Below are 20,779 nucleotides of genomic sequence, written 5' to 3'. Positions count from 1 at the left end.
CATATTCAAAAGCAAAGACATTACTTTGCCAACAAAGGTCCATCTAGTCAAGGCTATGGTTTTTCCTGTGGTCATGTATGGATGTGAGACTTGGACTGTGAAGAAGGCCGAGCACCGAAGAACTGATGTTTTTGAACTGTGGTGTTGGAGAAGACTCTTGAGAGTCCCTTGGACTGCAAGGAGATCCAACCAGTCCATTCTGAAGGAGATCAGCCCTGGGATTTCTTTGGAAGGAATGATGCTAAAGCTGAAACTCCAGTACTTTGGCCACCTCATGTGAAGAGCTGACTCACTGGAAAAGACCCTGATGCTGGGAGGGATTGGGGGCAGGAGGAGAAGGGGATGACAGAGGATGAGATGGCTGAATGGCATCACTGACTCGATGGACGTGAGTCTGAGTGAACTCCGGGAGTTGGTGACAGACAGGGAGGCCTGGCATGCTGCGATTCATGGGGTCGCAAAGAGTCAGACACGACTGAGTGACTGAACTGAACTGAACTGAACTAAACATACATGCTAGCAGGCAAAGGACAGAACACGGCAAAATAGCAGACACACCCAAAGACTGAAAAGGAAGAGAGTAAGGTAGAAGTTCTTTGAAGAAATAAAGGCTTGGAAGGGCCACCACGTATACCAGGGAAGACAAAGTGTAATGTCCAGACTCAGAAGCAAGTCCAGAAAAGACCTGAGAGGACCCTACAGATCTGAGTCTGGCACAAGAAGAAGGTGAAGGTGTGTGAAGGTAGAGTGGCAGGCAGCCGAGCTCAGTGATGAAAAAGTGCCCCAACTCAGAGAAAAGCTGCAAAGAGCAGGAGAGTGGCACCCCCTCCCCGACTCCCGGTTTTTTGGCTTCAGATGGATAAGGGTGACTCTGAAGATAATAAAACAGAAACTTCAGGGCCACAAACAACAAGGAATCTTGTCTTTGTAAAAAACAATTTGGAAAAGTCACTAAACAAAGTGGACTGCTGCAGCCCTCAACAACCAAAAACAAACCCTAAGGAGCAAATCTGATGTACAGAGTTACGACGTCATAATACCCCAAATACCTACTTTTCAACAAATAATTATAAGTACAAAGAAATAGCAAAGTATGGCCCTTTCACAGGAAATACTAAACTGACAGAAACTATCCCTGAGGCAGGCCAGACATTGGACTTACTAGAAAAACCTTAAGTCAACTGTCTTAAATGTGCTCAAAAAGGAAACCATGGATGAAGAATTAAAATAAATCAGAAAAGCAATTAATGAACAAAAAGAGAATATCAATAGAGAAAGAAATTTTAAAACTGTAAAAAAAAAAAATCTAGGAATTCCCTGGTGATCTGATGGTTAGGACTTTGCACTTCCACTGCCAGGGGCCTGGGTTTGATCCCTGGTCAGGGAACTAAGATCCCACAAGCAGTGTGGTGTGGTCAAAATAAGAAATCCTGATGCTGAAAAGTATAATAAATGAAAGTTTCACTAGAGGGGCTCAGCAGCAGATCTGAAAAAGGTGGTGGGGGTCGGGGGCGGGGGGGGTGGGATGAGCAAATCTGAAGACAGGACAATTGAAATTAACCAGTCTGAAAGGCAGAGAGAAAAAAAGAAAATGAAGGAAAACGATCAGAGCATAAGTATCTGTGGAACAATATCAAACGTACCAATTTCAGCATTTTAAGAGTCCCAAAAGATGGGCGGGGGGGGGGGGGAGTGGCGGTGGGGAAGGAACCTAGAAATGGGCAGAAAGAATATCTGAAGAAATATTAGATGAAAACTTCCTAAATGGAATGAAAGACAGGAATTTACATGTCAAAGAAGACAAATACACAACAAACAGGATAAATTCAAAGACATCTATACTGAGAGATATTATAACCAAACTGCTGAAAGACATAGAATCTTGAAAACAGCAACAACAAAGCAATTCAACATGTACAATGAACTCTCAATAACATTAACATCCCATCTCTTATCAGAAACCATGGAGGCTAGGACCAGTAGAATGACATATTTAAGCACTGAGGGGGAAAAAATCAAACAATTACATATCCAGCAAAATTATCTTTCAAAAATGAAAAACTAACACATTCCTATTTTTTAAATAGCTAAGACAATTCATCACTAATAGAAATGTCAACAAGAAATACTGAGTCCTTCCAGATAAAATGAAAGAATTTATAAAATAAAATACTTTAAAGCCATGTGAAGAAATAAAGATTTCAGTAAAAATAATAACAACAAAAATAAAAAATAAATGAACAAAGGATCTGAATACACAGGCTCCCAAAGAAGACATATTGATGGCCAATAGGCACATGAAAAGATCATCATCACTAACTGCTGCTATTGTTCAGTCACTAAGTCCAGTCTGACTCTTTGCAACTCCATGAACTGCAGCACACCAGGCTTCCCTGTCCTTCTCTCTCCCAGAGTTTGCTCAAACTCATGGCCATAGAGTCAGTGATGCTATCTGACCATCTCATCCTCTGGCAACCCCTTCTCTGTTTGCCTTCAATCCTTTCCAGTATCAGGGTATTTTCCAATAAGTCAACTCTTCGCATCAGGTGGCCAAAGTATCAGAGATTCAGCTTCAGTCCTTCCAATGAATATTAAGGGCTGATTTCCTTTAGGACTGATTGGTTTGATTTCCCTGCAATCCAGGGGACTCTCAAGAGTTTTCTCCAGCACCATAGTTCAAAGGCATCAATTCTTCAGTGCTCAGCCTTCTTTATGGTCCAACTCTCATATCCATACATAACTACTAAAAAAAAAAATCACAGCTTTGACTATATGGACCTTCATCAGCAAAGTGAGTTATCTGCTTTTTAATAAGCTGTCTAGGTTTGTCATAGCTTTCCTTTCAAGGAGCAAGCATCTTTTAATTTTATGGCTGTAGTCACTGTCTGCAGTGATTTTGGAGCCCAAGGAAATAAAATCTGTCACTGTTTCCACTTTTTCCCCTTCTGTTTGCCATGCATTGATGAGACTGGATGCCATGATTTTAGTTTTTTTAATGCTGAGTTTCAGGCCAGCTTTTTCAATAATTGTTAGGGAAATGCAAATCAAAACCTCAATGAGGTATCACCTCACACCTATAAGAATGCCTATTATCAAAAGGACAAGAAATAACAAGCCTTGACAAGGATTTGGGAGAAAAAGGAACCCTCATACACTATTGCTGGGAACGTAAATTGGTGCAGGCACTATGGAAAACAGTATGAAGATTTCTCAAAAATTCAGAATAGAATTACCATATAAACTCAACTATTCCATAGTTGGTATTTATCCAAAGAATACAAAAGACATTAATTTGAAAAGATATATGCACCCATATGTGTTCCCTACATCATTATTTACAATAGCCAAGATACGGAAACAAAATTAAGCGTCACTGATAGGTAAGTGAATAAAGATGATCACACACATACATATACACACACAATGGAATACTACTCAGCCATAAAAATAAATGAAATTTGTCATTTGCAACAATGCATATCATCTCTGAGAGTATTATATTAAGTGAAATAAGACAGAGATAGACAAATAGCATATGATTTCACTCATATATGAAATCTAACACACACACACACACACTAAAATAAATAAATTCAAACTCATAGAGAACAGACTGGTGGTCAACAGAAGGAAAGGAGGTTTGAGAGGGGGCAAAAGGGATGAAGGGGTCAACTGTATGGTAATGGATGGTAGCTAGGCCTTTTGTGGTGATCATTTTGTAGTATATACAGATATCAAATTATAATGATATACGGCTGAAACTTAAAAAACATCATATACAAATTTTACTTCAATTAAGACCCCCCCAAAAATCAATGAAAACCAATTTTCTATTTGAAATTTACAATAAAGAATGCTGTGTGATTAAGTAAAATAAACAAATGAATGACATGAATCAATGCATCATGGACTTTCCTGGTGGTCCAGTGGTAAGAATCTGCCTTCCAATGCATGGGGCATGGGTTCAATCCCCAGTAAGGGAACTAAGATCCCACGTGCCACAGGGCAACTAAGGCCACACATTGCAACTCGTGAGTGGCCCATAGCAAATATTGAGCCCACCTGCTCTGGAGCTGACACGCCACAACTGGAGAGAAGCCCCCACGCTACAATGCGACCAAGACCTGATGCAGCTAAATAAATAGAAAAATTTTAAGTGAATCAAGCATTTTAAAAAGGGGAGACTGGAGGAAATCAGAAACAAAAAAATAAAATACATATAGAAAACAAATAGCAAAATGGCACAAAAAAGTCTTTCTCTACCAGTAATTCTTTAAATGTAAATAGATTCACAATAGTATAATACAGTCATACAACAGAATACTATTATTTGACAATAAAAAGCAGTGATGCACTGATACATGCTACAGCATAATGAAAACATTATGTTAACTGAAAGAGGCAAGACACAAAAGACTGTACAGCGTATACTTCCATTTACATTAAATGTCCATAACAGGCACATGTATTCTTGGACACGACTGAAGTGACTTAGCATAGCATAGCATTCAAACAGAACAAGCAGATTGGTAGCTACCAGGCTCCGGGGCAAGGAGACAAAGCTAGTGAATGCTAAAAGGTAAGGGTTTTCTTTTGGAAATGATGAGAATGTTATACACTTTGTGGTAACGGCCGTACAACTCTGAAAACTACTAAATTGTACATTTCAAATGTGTTAATTGTTTGGTATGTGAACTATATATGTCAATCAAGCTGTCTTTTAAAAATATATATTTTTACCTGTGGTAGATGTACCAGTACTTTTGGCACAGACTAAGAGCTGGTTATGAATGCCCCACCTCAGATCTGCCAAAACAGAACCCAGATGAGTCCAGCTCATATTAAAAGTTAGGATGCACTCCCCTAGGGCCATTCTATGTTACAGAAAGAAAACAGCCCTGAAAGCTCACACAGTTAATTCATTACATAAGAAGTCACATTTTATTCTTTTAATTACTTTGCTTGCAAGTTGGTGTCTCCCAGTAGAAAGGGCACAAAACTGTCTTTTGCATTTCCGAACTTTGAAATCTGAAATAGCAGTCTATACACGGTACTCAACTATTTGTTGAATGGCTAAAAAAATGACCTCGTAACACAGACTGATTTCTGACGAGAGGGACAACATTTTGCCTAAATATGCTAGCAAATGTTAGAAAAAATTCTCTTTTGAAAAAGAAAAGCAAATCAAAGCAGAATCTGTTTTGTCAGAATATCAAGTTTTCCACTGAGTAAATGGAGAATTTACTTAGTAACTGAGGAAGTCAGATGTTCTGACATAGAAAGATAGCTCCACTAAATGGAGTTACCCAACACAGAGGAACCTGCTTGCTAGTGGTTATTAACAAAAGAGCGGCCAAGAACGTGAGCCTTACAGAAAGGGACATAACGCATAACTGAGGTTTCAGTCAGAGACTACCTCTGACCATAGCCAAGGGAGGTCTGTGCTTATTCAATTATGCTCATTGTCTTTGGTTTTTACTCGCCCTGGGTACTAAGGAACAACCCTAAAGACACCAGAATCTACTCAGTGAGCCAAACTATTGTTCTATAACAAACTGCGTGGATTCCTGAAGTAAAAAGGGTCTCTACGCAATGCCAACTGGCAGGTTCTACATTTAGACTTCCAAGCCTGGCCCAAGTCGATCTCGACTCCTTGTGGAAATATCCTTTCTGCGCAGATCTGAAAGGTCTGATCTAGTGTCATAAAAATGGCTTTCTGGCTCTCAACCACATAAGTGGTAGTTGTCTAATAGAAGTTTGATACATTTAGAAAAACATCCTATCAAAAATTGGGATTGGGAAAAAAGAAGTAGCAACTGTACCCTGTGTGTAGATTGTGAGGACGGTTTCAAAGAATGATATGTGGCACATAAGCCACAAAAGAAAGTGTCAACAGAATTGATCTTTCAGAACTCCAAGAACAGAAAAATCTTGGTGTATTTCAGCCAACGTTTTGGGGTTAGTTAGAAATTTTCAGCTAAGAGGTAAAATATTTTCAACAGTCAAAAGTAACCAGCTTTTCCTCTATTACATTGTTTTCTCTTACAAAGAATTCCTTATTCAAATACTGATACAGACTTTACCTGGAAGATTATGAAAAGTATTTTATGCTTCCAAAAAGGCAAAATGTACTACTATACAAATACATGCAGTCTATAAGACTGCTTTATCTAAAGTCACTATCAGACCAATCCCTCAAAAGTGTTAGTTGCTCAGTTGTGTCTGACTCTTTGTGACGTTATGGACTATAGACTGTCAGGCTCCTCTGTCCATGGAATTCTCCAGGTAAGAATACTGGAGTGGGTAGCCATTCCCTTCTCCAGGGGATATTCTCTACTGAGGGATCAAACCCAAATCTCCTTTATTGCAGGCAGATTCTTTACCATCTGAGTAACCAGGGAAGCCCAATCCTTTGGCAGCCACCAATTAACTGGCCAGGATGCCTCTTTTCAACTACTATTTAAAAATTAAAATAAAAATCCTTCGGGGTCGTTGCAGCAGCTGTAGGTTGGGGAGGCCATTTTCCGCTTCTAGGAAGAGTGAGAGCGCGGAGAGAGAAAAGGAAGGGAAAAGAGGGCTCAGCGCCTCCCCGCCGGACCGGAGAAGAGGGACAGTTTTGGCAGGCGGGTGAGGTCGCTGACGGCCTGGAGAAGATGTTTTCCCTGTCGAGCACTGTGCAGCCCCAGGTAGAAAAAAAAAAAAAAATCCTTCGGTAAAAAAACTAGAAAACATGTCCATAAACTCAATTCCTCTAAATTTTACTATCCCAGCTCCATGAATAATTCTAAGGTTCCTATACTGGTAAGGTTACTGCCACCAACACATATTCACTCTTTCCTTGGCTATGGAAAACTGACTCAGGCAAGAAAACACAATACAAAAATCTTTAAGTTATCAATATTAATATTCTTTAAAAGGGGTTTTACAAAAGATAGGTTCAGCCTGCTATGGACTGAATTCTGTCCCCCTAAAATTCATGTTGAAGCCCTAAATGCCAATGTGAGGTGATGGTAACTGGAAATGAGGCCTTGGGAGGTGATTAGGGTTAGAGAAGGTCACGTGGGTGAGGCCCACATAATGGGATCAGGGGCACTGTCACACGAATGGAGATCACTCTTTGTACCATATGAAGATATAGCAGAAAGGTTGAAAGACAAAGAGAGCCCTCACCAACAACCCAATTCTGCCAGACCTTGACTGTGGACTTCCCACTGTTCAGAAACAAACAAAATAAGTGTCTGTTGTATAAGCCACCAAGTATATCATATTTATTACAGCAGCCTAAACTGACTTAAGACACAGCCAAAAAACACCGGAAAAAAGTTATATAGCAGTCAGGTCACTGAACATACCGACAATATGCTACTGCAGGCCCAAGTAAGAATTAGAGCTAAAATATGAACCAAAGAAATTATGACAGGAACCCCCAAGTTGCGACGGTGACAATGCTGAAGTGGCAACCTTGGCCACAGTCCACGTCCACAAGAAAAAGATTATACAGCAGAAGTCCTGGGCTTGCTTTTTCCTAAGTGAAATCCAAGTTCTTTATTGTGAGAAATTAATAATATCCCAAGGCTGAGGAGTCTCTGTTTCCCTTACACTTTAATGAAGAGTTTGTTTCATATATAAAGTTGATACAAAAGTAATTGCAGTTTTTGTACTGTTATAATTTGTCATTTGATATTGGAATACATTCTTAATAAAAGTGATTGTTATACATTATTTTAATGCACATTTCTTGCTTTATGCTTTCTTGTTAGTGACATTATTTGTTGTTTATTTTGTATCTTAAACTAGGGATTTGTGTTAGACAAAAAGCAAATTCAAGTGATTTTCTTATTTGAGTTCAAAATGGGTCATAAAGCAACATCAACAATGCATTTGGCCCAGGAATTGCTAATGAACATACAGTGCAGTGGTAATTCAAGAAGTTTTGCAAAGGAGACGAGAGCCTTGAAAATGAAGAGCTTAGTGGCTGGCCATTGGAAGTTGAAAGTGACCAACCGAGAGGATCATAGAAGCTGATCCTCTTACAACTACATGAGAAGTTGCTGAAGAACTCACTGTCAACTATTTGACAGTCATTTGGAATGTAAAGAAAACTGGAATCTGAAAAAAATCCAATAAAAGTTCATCGGTGCCTCTTGAGCTAACCACAAATCAAAAAAAAAAAAAATCACTGTTTTCAAATGTCATCTTCTCTTATTCTATACAACAACAATGAATCATTTCTCTATTGGATTGTGAGATGCAACAAAAAGTGGATTTTACATAACAACTGGCAATGACCAATACAGTGGTCAGACCTAGAAGAAGCTCCAAAGCACTTCTCAAAGCCAAACTTCCACCAAAAAAAGGTCACAGTCACTGTCTAATAATCTGCTGCCTGTCTGATCCACTACAGCTTTCTGAATCCCGGTGAAACCATTACATCTGAGAAGTATGCTCAGCAAATCCATGAGATGCACAGAAAACTCCAAGGCCTGCAGCTGGCACTGGTCAACAGAAAGCACCCAGTTCTCCATGACAATGCCCAAGCACACATCGCACAACCAACACTTCAAAAATTGAATGAACTGGGCTACAAAGTTTTGCCTCATCTGCCATATTCACCTGACCTCTCACCAACCGACTACCACATCTTCAAGCATCTCGACAACTTTTTGCAGAGAAAACGTTTCCACAACCAGCAGGAGACAGAAAATGCTTTCTAAGAGTTCGTCAAATCCCGAACCATGGATTTTTATGCAAAGGAACATTTTCATTTTTCTTGTTCAGTCAGTAAGTCCTGTCTCTCTGCAACTCCATGAATTGCAGCATGCCAGATCTCCCAGGCCTTCACTATTTCCCAGAGTTTGCTCAAATTCATGGCCATTGAGTTGGTGATGCTATCTAAACATCTCATCCTCTGCCACCCCCTTCTCCTCGTGCTCTCAATTTTTCTCAGCATCAAGGTCTTTTCTAAAGTGTCAGCTCTTTGCATCAGGTGACCAAAGTACTGGAGCTTCAGCACATCAGTCTTTCCAATGAATATTCAGGGTTGATTTCCTTTAGGATTGACTGGTTTGACTTCCTTGCAGTCCAAGGGACTCTCAACAGTTTTCTCCAACACACAATTCAAAACAATCAGTTCTTCAGTGCTCAGCCTTCTTTATGGTCCAACTCTCACATCTATATAAGACTACTGGAAAAACATAGCTTTGACTACATGAATGTTTGTTGGCACAGTGATATCTCTGCTTTTTAATACACTGTCTAGGTTTGTCATAGCTTTTCTACCAAGGAGCAAGCATCTTTTAATGGCTGTAATCACAGTCCACAGTGATTTTGGAACCCAAGAAAAGAAAGTTTCTCATTGTTTCCACCTTTTCCCCCATCTATTTGCCATGAAGTGATGGGACTGGATGCCATGATCTTAGTTCCCTGAATGCTGAATCTTAAACCAGCTTTTTACTCTCCTCTTCCACCCTTATCAAGAGGCTCTTTAGTTCCTCTTCACTTTCTGCCATTAAAATGGTATTATCTGCATACCTGAGATTGCTCATATTTCTCCTGGAAATTTTTATTTTAGCTGTGAGTCATCTAGCCTGGCATTTCTCAGTCCAACATTTTGCAACAGGAATGAACAAACTTATTTCTCCTTGGCAAAAATGCGTTGACTGTAATGGTTCCTATTTTGGTTAATAAAGATGTACCTGAGTCTAGTTACGAGGAATTAAAATTCAGTCCGAAACCGCAATTACGTTTGCACCAACCAGCTAGCCTTAGATAATCATTCACCACAACCATATTCAGCATACAACACAACACTCCAATAAGCCAGTTTAATTACATCAAAGATAGTAATCTGTGTCTAGAAAAAGAATGTACCTCATTAGCTTTCTTATGCCTTCAGTCAACACATTTAAGTCTAGAAAAAAAAAAGGCTCAACTCTTTCAGTAAAGTTGCCTCAATCTACTGTCAAAGTAGTTGCAAAAACCTGCCTGTGGTACCAAGTAGTAGGTAAAATGAATAGGAGAGAGAAGTTATCAAAAGGAATTAAAGATGGTCAACTATATATGCAAAGTGGATTAACTGAAACAAAATCAACCTAAGTAAAGCACTGCCAAATAAAACATGTGCTGATGAAGTGCTGAAAAGCTAACAGATGGGGGGAAACAATCACAACTAATCAAATACTCCACAAAGCATATATTTCTCAATTTTATAGCGTCAAGTGTTAAAATGTAGAAAGTATTCTATTAAATTCACACTGTATATTTAATATATTATTTGCTGAATGGATAAAATATGTACGAATCCATATTCTGACATTTTTCTACATGCATGAGATAATTTTAGTTATTTGAGGTAATTCTCAAGTGCTGCTGCCCTTGTGTGCTCAGTTGTGTCTGACTCTTCTCAACACCATAAACTGTAGCCCACCAGGCTCCTCTGTCCGTGGAATTTTCCAGGCAAGAAAACCTGAGTGGGTTTCCATTTTCCACTCAAAGGGAATCTTCCCAATTCAGGGATTGAACCTGCATCCCTTGTGTCTCCTGCACTGGCAGGTGGATTCTTCACCACTGCACCACCCTTGTGTAAATGAAAGCACTTAAATACTTTACCAAATCAAATGGTGTTTTGAAGTTTCTATGTCATTATACTGTAATGGGAAACATTTTCTTCTATCTATCCCAGTGAGGAAGTCTGCTTCTGAATAAGAAAAGAAGCATTCCAGAACAAATGGTAACCAAAACTTCCCAGGTTCAAATAAGGGTTCTTAGGCAGAGAAGAGGATTTATATTAAGTGACAGGCCTACTACATCTCTAAGGAAAAATAATTCAAGGTCTTTTCATTAACTAAATATCAAGGATAGGAGGAAGGGACAAGAATGAGTAAGAAAGATATAGAAAGACCTACTAAGGGGAGAAAGAAGGTAATAAAGTAAAATTAACATTCTCAATACTTACTGTATTGTATTATTTCCACTCAACAATTAAAGCAATCTGATATCTTTCAAAGAATAAATTTTTAAGTACTTGGAAAAAAGACTTCTCTCTATTCCAGGATTAAATGAAGCTTGTACTTATTATAATTTCAAATGTCCTTCAGGCTTTCCATAACCTCCATATGAGAACACTCATGTTTTGGGACACATTCAGTTCAGTTCAGTCGCTCAGTCGTGTCCGACTCTTTGCGACCCCATGAATCGCAGCATGCCAGGCTTCCATGTCCATCACCAACTCCCAGAGTTCACTCAGACTCACGTCCATCAAGTCGGTGATGCCATTCAGCCATCTCATCCTCTGTCATCCCCTTCTCCTCCTGCCCCCAATCCCTCCCAGCATCAGGGTCTTTTCCAATGAGTCAACTCTTTGCATGAGGTGGCCAAAGTACTGAAGTTTCAGCTTTAGCATCATTCCTTCCAAAGAACACCCAGGACTAATCTCCTTTAGAATGGACTGGTTGGATCTCCTTGCAGTCCAAGAGACTCTCAAGAGTCTTCTCCAACACCACAGTTCAAAAGCATCAACTCCTCAGCGCTCAGCTTTCTTCAGAGTCCAACTCTCACATCCACACATGACCACTGGAAAAACCATAGCCTTGACTAGATGGTAGGTATTCAAAGAATGAAAGCTCCGATCATGTCAATTGCTTTAGATGAGACTGGTGTGGCTCATGGACTGAGGTCTCCTTTCACTAGGTGCCTAACTCTGCCCCTTCAATGTATCCTACACCTAGTGGCAAGATTAAAGGTAACATCATTGCCAGCTGGTTATGACCTTCAAAGACAAATCCCAACCAATAAAATCTGAAGCAGAGCTTGGTTTCCAACACTCCACTGGATTCTGATTCCACCAGATATGTTCTATCTACTCCTAACTACTCCAGCTCTGGATCACATACCAGAACACTCATGGTGATTCTGCAGATTCTAAATTCTGCAGCTGCTCCATCTCTACCCAGTACTACCCTTTGATTGGGCTTCCCCAGTGGCTCTGGCATAATGGTAAAGAATCCGTCCGTAACACAGGTGACTTGCAGGAGACTCAGGTTCAATTCCTGGGTTGGAAAGGTCCCCTCGAGAAGAAAATGGCAACCTGCTCCAGTATTCTTGCCTGGAAATCCCCATGGACAGAGAAGCCGGATGAGCTACAGTCCATGCATGGGGTTGCTAAGAATTGGACATGACTGAGCAACTAAACAACCACCACCACCTGTCAATTATCACCACCAAACCAATTGCTGCCTTGAGGCATTCTCTCATTTCACTCCAATCAGAAGTAACCTCTCCCTTACCGAAATTTTCTACTCCATTTTTTGTACTTCTCTTTCATTTACCTAAGAACTCTATCACAACTTCTCTGTGTTTCCCACAATACATAATACTCCCATAAAGATCTACCGATTCACTACATGGACACCTCAAGAGATTCTATGAGAAAGACGTATATTTAAGGGAAAAAATTTTTAAATCATGTTTAGATATGTCACTTTTTTATACCTACTTTGATAATCTCAGTGTTTTCAGTGAATATTTAACACATTTACAATTAAAATAAGCAATAATACAGTGGGATTCTATACATCTTCCTACTGTTTGTTCTCCACTTGAGCCAACTACTTATTCCATATTCCTATTTCTGTCCTTTTTTGTCCTTCTGTCCAAAAAATATTCCTATTTTTTGCCTTCATTTAAATTAAAAAAAGTTGTTTCTTTTCTTATACATTTTTTAAAATTTTAAGTATAGTTGATTTCAAATTATAGTATCAGTTCAGTTCAGTTCAGTCGCTCAGCCTTGTCCAACTCTTTGCAACCCCATGAATCGCAGCACGCCAGGCCTCCCTGTCCATCACCAACACCTGGAGTTTACCCAAACTCATGTCCATCGAGTCGGTGATGCCATCCAGCCATCTCATCCTCTGTCATCCCCTTCTCCTCCTGCCCCCAATCCCTCCCAGCATCAGGGTCTTTTCAAATGAGTCAACTCTTTGCATGAGGTGGCCAAAGTATTGGAGTTTCAGCTTCAGCATCAGTCCTTCCAATGAACACCGAGGACTGATCTCCTTTAGAATGGACTGGTTGGATCTCCTCGCAGTCTAAGGGACTCTCAAGAGTCTTCTCCAACACCACAGTTCAAAAGCATCAATTCTTCGGTGCTCAGCTTTCTTCACAGTCCAACTCTCACATCCATACATGACCACTGGAAAAACCACGGCCTTGACTAGACGGACCTTTGTTGGCAAAGTAATGTCTTTGCTTTTTAATATGCTATCTAGGTTGGCCAGAACTTTCCTTCCAAGGAGTAAGCATCTTTTCATTTCATGGCTGCAGTCACCATCTGCAGTGATTTCAGAACCCCAAAAAAATAGTATAGTTGATTTCAAAGAACAGTTAAGATCAAACCAGTCAATCCTGAAGGAAATCAACCCTGAATATTCATTAGAAGGACTGATGCTGAAGCTGAAGCTCCAATACTTTGGCCAACTTATGTGAAGAGCAACTCACTGAAAACGATTCTGATGCTGGGAACGACTGGGGCAAGAGGTGAAGGGGGAGACAGAGGATGAGATGGTTGGATGGCATCACCAACTCAATGGACATGAGTTTCAGCAAACTCTAGGAGATAGTGAAGGACAGGGAAGCCTGCGATGCTGCAGTCCATGGCGTCACAAAAAGTCAGACACAATTTAGTGACTGAACAACAATACAGTTGATTTTAATGTTGTTTTCATTTCTGCTATACAACAGTGATTCAGTTATACATTCTATTGTTTTTCCTATTCTTTTCCATTACGATTTATCACAGGACACTGAATATAGTTCCCTGTGCTATACAGTAGGACCCTGTTGTTTACTCATTCTATGTATCATAGTTTACATCTGCTAACCCCAACCTCCTGTTCCATCCCTTCCCTAAACCCCATGCTCTTGGCAAATACAAGTATGTTTCCTATGTTTGAGTCTGTTTATTTCAAAGATAGGTTCATTTGTGGCATATTTTAAATTCCACATATAAGCAATATCACATGGGGTTACATATCTTTCTTTTTGCTGCAAATGGCATTATTTCATTCTTTTTCATGGCTGAGTAGTATTTTATTGTATATATGTACTTTCATTGTAAACAAATATCTATCCATTCCTGTGGATATGGAATGGATTAGGACATTTAGGTTGATTCCATGTCTTGGCTATTGTGAATAGTGCTGCTACGAACACAGAGGTGCATGTATCTTTTTGAATTATAGGTTCGTCTGGATATATTTTTTAGCCCCTTGCACCATATGAGGACATAGCAAGAAGGCACCAGCAAGGAACGAGGAGGAGGGTCCTCACCGGGATGCAACCATGCTGGTCCCCTTGATCTTGGACTTCCAGGTGCCAGAACTGTAAGAAGTAAATTTATCTCTGTGGTAGTTTGTTAGAGCTGCTCGAACAGACTAGGACATCAAACTCACCTCAAACAAGCGCAAGTCAGCAGGAACCCTGTCCCCAACTGAAAGGCAAACTGTATCACCTGGAACTAAGTCTCGTGCAAGTGTATGCTCCAATTTTCCTTCACGCACACTGTAACATAAAATAGAAATAGCCACAGCTGAAGAAAGCAAGCAAGACCACTTACTTTAAGAAATTCCTTCTAGTGGGCTTGCCTGGGAAAAATACATTGCATTATCACACAGTCACATACAAAAGGTATCTGCTGAATAAATCCATGTCTCAATAATCTAAATAAAATTAGAAGTAACAAAAGTTTTAATAGTACAACTTGCTATAATGAATAGAGCATGAATTTTTCATGTCAGATTAATGGCTTCTACCTTATGTTCAGACCATCTTGGGCCACAAGGTATATTGTACTAGTCACATTTAATTTCTACTTTTAAGAGTAGAAATCCATTATCAGAAACAAGGATCATACCAATGGCATTCTGGTGGCATAAGTTTATTTAGTTCTTCAAGAGATTTTTCTGAACGATATTCCTATTTTAAAAAAAAAAGAATATTAGGAAAAATATTTATAAAGAAACACAATAAGCACATTCTTAAGAACATATGCTATGTTACACTTAAACATTTACCTAAACCATTATTTTAACATTTCTCCAAATTTTTATCTTTTGTTTACTTATACTCCCATGCAAAAGCACTTGCCCTTTATTAAATAATGTTAAATTATAGTGACCAAACAATCTTTTATAATTAAATATTCTTAACTCTATATTTCAATATTCAGTGTACAAACCTACGGTCAAGTTACTGATAAGAAAGTGAAGAAAACTAATACTAGTGTAACCAAAGAGTATATAATTTTCAGTCATTAAAAGTTAAGATTACTGAGCCTCATAATTAAGATAATTTTACTTTCAGTGTTTAATGACCAAGGAAGTCAGACAATTAAATGCAAATACACTGGCACTGAAGATTCACGCCCATGGCAACTGTAAAGGTTTGTGAAATAAGTCTGTGTAGGAGAAACATGAATTAAACAAGGAGACATGGCTGCCCTACCCCAAGAGACATGTTTCCCAAGACTCTGAATCACCCAAAGGGGAAATTGTCAGGAGCCCTAACTCTGTGAGGCTCAGTCTTCCTCCATCCATATAATCACAGCTGAGAGTCAGAGACATCCTTCAACACACTATACTGTTCAGTCCAACTTCCATGGACTGTCTCACTCCATGCAACATCACTGCTATTTTTGTCTCATTTTGCACTAAGTACACCAACCTTTTGATCTAAGGTTAAAAAGGGAGGAGAAGGAGTAGGGAGAGTAATGGAAGTGAAAGTTGGGGTGGGGGGAGTTCTGAAATGACTGCAGTGCTAGCACTAATCAAAACTGCACATTCATCACAAACATTTTCAAATAGAAAATGCAAAGTTATATAAGAATAACTTAGAAATAAATCTGTCTTTACTACTAAGGCAAGAGGAACAAATGTGAGAGTAAGGTAAATCTGTAAATATAAAAATCACAAGACACCCAGTGCAATATACAGCATAAGGAACATTATAATTTTGTATGGGGACAGATGGTTACTAGACTTATCACGGTGATCACTTCATAAGGCATACAAGTATCAAATCACTATGTAGGGCACCTGAAACTAACAATATTGTATGTTAACTATACCTCAATTTAGAAAAAAATTACAGACACCCCTCCCCTAACTATACTAAGGATATTAAGGAATTTAGAAGTTTTCCAAAAATTCCATAAAAGGCTAGAAAATACTCACCAGTCCTAGATTCTAGTCATGTAAGACATAAAAGCTGCCCTGTCTTTACCTCCCTCTTTAAACATCTTAGCCTTTACTCCCTACAACTACAAAGATATCACTATATCAAAATGATCCTTCAACATACCACCAAAAACTTGACAGCCATCTCAAATGAACACCTAAAAGTTAAATTTTAAATTTACTGTAAAGGCAGCATCAATATGTAATTATACAGAACAATTAGCTATTTTTATGGCTGCAAGGAGGTATAACAGGGATGGGAAATGGAGATTAGAAAGGATAGTGGAGTCACATATAAACATTAAAAGACTATAAAAAGCACTCTTCTAAAATATAGGTAAAAACACAAATATAAATAATACTAAAAAATGAAGACTTTCTGAAAGATTTCTGACAGTTTTCTGACAAAGCACTAATGTAAGTTCAACAGAGAGTAAATAAGACCCTTGTAGAGAGGATTTTTAATTGTCACTTGTAGAATATTTTGTTCTGTCATAAGCACATTTGGGGAAAAGGCTCACATCTGTATAAAAAAATCAGAACTACCAATCTGAAACTGGGCTTTTCATAAATGTTTCAATTTGTTCTTGAGTTTTCCTTCAAACGGACCTATCATAAAGATACTTGGCAGATGGTTTCAGTCATTAAGATTTAAGGTGTGCAACACCATTTTTGGTCAAAGTCCATACAATGTTAAAATCGTCATTTTGTGGAACTTTTTTTTGAGGGTCGGAGTTATTTACCAAGCTACTAAGGTCTTTGATGTTGTTGTTGTTTAGTCACTAAGTCATGTCCAACTCTTCTGCAATCCCATGGACTGCAGCCCCCCAGGCTCCTCCATGGGATTTCTCAGGCAAGACTACTGGAGTGGGTTGTCATTTCCTTCTCCAGGGGATCTTCCCAACCCAGAGATCAAACCCTGCATCTCCTGCATTGGCAGGCATATTCTCTACCAGTGAGTCACCAGGTAAGCCCATAAGGTCTTCCATACAAAATGATAATTCTGTAAGAATTCTTATGAAGCAAGCCACTCCACACGTCTGTAGCACTACTAGTGACGCAAAAGCATTCCAGCTACTGGTCCAATGGGTCGGTCATACCATGCAAATGACCGTGAATGAGACCCAGCCTGGAATGACCTCTGCTAAACTAGCCCTCAACCTGCCTTAAGGTAATTTTTATGTTAAAACATAAAAGAGCATTTCCTAGATACAGGATCCCTGATGGTGTACTAAAGCAACTCACAAAGCTGTTGCAGATAATCTGATTCCAACCGGCATTTTTACACTGGGTGGCTATAAAACAAATTACTAAATTAGAGATTATCACAGGACACCTGCATGATGACAGGAAATATCCAAGGAATATATCACAGATGCGAAAATAACCACAGCCATTTAAAATATGCTCTTTCGATTATAAACATGAACTTCAAATGACACATTACAGTTTTCCTTAAACTAGAATAATTCTTCTAGTCTTATTAACGATGCTTCAAATTTTTAACCATCAAATGACACCTGCCAACATTGTTCTAAAACCTGCAGAAGTTATTAGATATTTAAAGAAACATAAAACTAAGCCCATGTTTTTATTTATGTCTACACTGCTGCTGCTGCTGCTGCTAAAGTCGCTTCAGTCGTGTCCAACTCTGTGCAACCCCATAGACGGCAGCCCACCAGGCTCCCTGGTCCCTGGGATTCTCCAGACAAGAACACTGGAGTGGGGTGCCATTGCCTTCTCCACTAGTCAATAGAAATTCAGACATTATCTCTACAATATTCACATTAATTTTTTTAAACAGGGTTCCTTTTCATATATTTTCTTTACTGTCTCAGTGCTTGTGCTGAATGGGGGAGTTCGATCCAGATCAGAACATCCCTTCCATGGATGAAAAGGAGTCTGAACCCTGACCCAATTTTTTAACTGGAAAACATTTAAAAGAGTATTGCTGGATTTTATTTCTATTTCTGTACTTTTTGTTTCCATCTGCTTCAGTTAACTTTAAATAGAAACACCAACAAATAGAAAACTAGATTTTCTTCATGCCACTGTCTATATCAAAGCAGTCGTGTTGGTTCCACAAACTTCCTTTAAGAGTTACTGTTTCTGAAATTATTTCAAAAACACAGAGCAAATTATTCTGAACATACCCATCCCCCAATAATTACACATTTTAACATAAACCAACTTGATGTTTTGAAGCAATTAACTAAAATACCATTTTATGATGTTATCAAAATAGACGTACTCACCTGAACGAAGGCGACCGTAACAACGATAAGTATTGCCTAAACAAAACAAAGAAACAAGTTTTTTAAATCAGACACTGCAACTTCTGAAATAATTATTAAATCATATTTTATTTTTCTGACTCTGCAGCCCCAAGACACCAGACACTAAGCACAGGAGAGCCAGGGAAGGACTCACAATTCTGCCTTGAGGCCTAGGGGTGGAAAAACCCACAGCTGACAGGAGTCTGCCTCCCCAGGATTGTTTCTTAAACGCTTTGATCTCAGGATCCCTTTACAAACTGAGGATCAGCTTTTGTTTATGTGACTAATAGCTACTGATATTTACCATATTAAATACTTCTTTAATTACTGGGTTTTAACTTACTAAAAAACGTAAGCCCATTACATGTTAACACGTACAATATTTTTTATGAAAAACTCTTTTGCAATCCCACAGATTGTAGCCAACCAGGCTCCTCTGTCCATGGAACTTCCAGCAAGAATACTGGAGTGGGTTATCATTTCCTTCTTCAGAGGATCTTCCCAACTCAAGGATGAAACTCATGTCTCCTGAATAGGCAGGCAGATGCCTTACCACTGAGCCACCAGGGAAGCCCTATGAAAAATATATCCCTCCCCAAAATTGTGAGAAAAGTGGCAGTGTTTTCAATTTTTCTATCGTTGGTGTCCGCTTTAATACTGGGTTGGCCAAGAAATTCATTTGGGTTCTTCCATTCTCCTATCTGCTTCTGCATTTAATTTACTGACATATGTTAATTTGGCTAAAGCATATGAAAAAAATTCAACCTCATACAGATACTGTTGGAAAGGGAGGAGTTTATTTTAAAAGCCTTTTCAAATAATCGTGGTTTTTATTCTTAGCTACTACACCAAAATTAGACAACTGCTAGTAACTTTAAAAGTAATGTGCAATGTAGAATCTAAAACTAGATCAGTGAACTTTTCATAGTCTGTTACATTAGAATCAGTCTCCTTACTATTGTGAATGAATATTTTGTATCATCATGCACAGGTCATTTAGAAAAGGTTGATTCACTGGGTTATTCAAATCTTCCAAGTGTTGACACATTTTATAACTGTTAAAAAAAAAATCACATTCACTGAAATCCCTACTGATCTCATTAGAATAAGGTCTTAAAATAGGGGAGCTATCCTGCATAAAAATTTTGCAAAGTTCTAGTTACTACTGAAAGCTTGAATTTTACTATTGGTAACAAATTCTGTCAGTTGTTTCTCTTGTAGTGAAAGGTTATTTCACTCACTTTCAAAAAAAAGTATGCCAATTATTCAAGTCTTAATAACCACAGTTTGTGGTTGTTAATAACCACAGTCATTCTTTGGAGTAAAAGGCTAGTTCACTTCAGCACACAACCTTTCCTTGGGACAATCCCCATACGTCAATGAGTACTTCATATTTCATCACAAAGAACAATAAAAAGGTATATACTTAAGGATCAAAATTCAGTAAAATTAATTTTTACTGTTTTATCGAAAACATTACTAAGAGAAACAGTGAAAGAAAACAGTAAGTACTAAACTGCTCTCTGTCAAAGAGTTAACTTACAGCTCCAATTACTAAACAGTTTACTAGATAGGTGCCACTATCTTGATTCAGACCGAAGCTCTAATGGTTTTACCCACATCACTTTTGCTCCATTAATGCAAATGTCTATAGCAAAAAGACAAATAACGTTTTAGCTTTATGAAAGTAGTTTTGGCCTCACATGCTCCCTAAAAGAATCTCATAGACTCCCAGGAGTCCACAAGCAAAAGCTGGAGACTTTGAAGCTCTGTGTTCATTTCTCCTGTGCAGTTAAGCAAAACACACTTGCTTTAATCAATGCTTAGACTTACTATAAAATTTTATACTACAATGAAACAGAGGGGCAAGAAAAAAAAAAGATGAAAACTAGAATAACCTAGCTGGAGAGAACAAAATCTTACATAGTAAATATACAGTGCATTGTTAAATATTTTTAATTTCAAAAATGTCAGGCTTCAGTTCACAACTAGTCAAACATACTCTCAATTGGAAAGTAAAAGACAGTAAATATTTAATTGGAAAATTATTATAAAATGTTTCACATCTATGAAATTATCAGGTTGTTAAATAATTTCCAAGGGTGCCAATCACAAACCCTTGAACATTACTTGAGATCACTGCAACTAAAACCAGAATCTAAAAAAAAAGCAAACCTGAAGAAAACAATAAGGCATCCCTCAATTCATTTTCTAAAATAAAAGCCAATCCTAATTTATATAATTAATTACCAATTTAAAAATACATATATTTTT

At 38.4% G+C, this 20,779-nt stretch overlaps 1 protein-coding gene across 2 annotated transcripts in view; it reads right to left on the bottom strand.

Annotated features, from left to right (window-relative positions):
* The window catches only part of ATP2C1 (ATPase, Ca++ transporting, type 2C, member 1), a 126,824-nt gene that overhangs the window by 53,550 nt on the left and 52,495 nt on the right, over positions 1-20,779 (bottom strand). For both annotated transcript variants that reach the window (XM_010834971.1, XM_010834970.1), the window contains exons 5-7: positions 18,485-18,520; positions 14,909-14,970; positions 14,448-14,556 (exon numbers count right to left, since the gene is read on the bottom strand). In XM_010834971.1, the coding sequence (XP_010833273.1) occupies positions 14,448-14,556; positions 14,909-14,970; positions 18,485-18,520 (207 nt within the window). The remainder of the gene's footprint in view (positions 1-14,447; positions 14,557-14,908; positions 14,971-18,484; positions 18,521-20,779) is intronic.

The sequence above is a fragment of the Bison bison genome, unplaced genomic scaffold (genome assembly GCF_000754665.1).
Source record: "Bison bison bison isolate TAMUID 2011002044 unplaced genomic scaffold, Bison_UMD1.0 scf7180017864037, whole genome shotgun sequence".
Taxonomy (NCBI): domain Eukaryota; kingdom Metazoa; phylum Chordata; class Mammalia; order Artiodactyla; family Bovidae; genus Bison; species Bison bison.
Note: the sequence above shows the minus strand (reverse complement) of the source record. Positions and strands in the feature narration are given on the sequence as shown.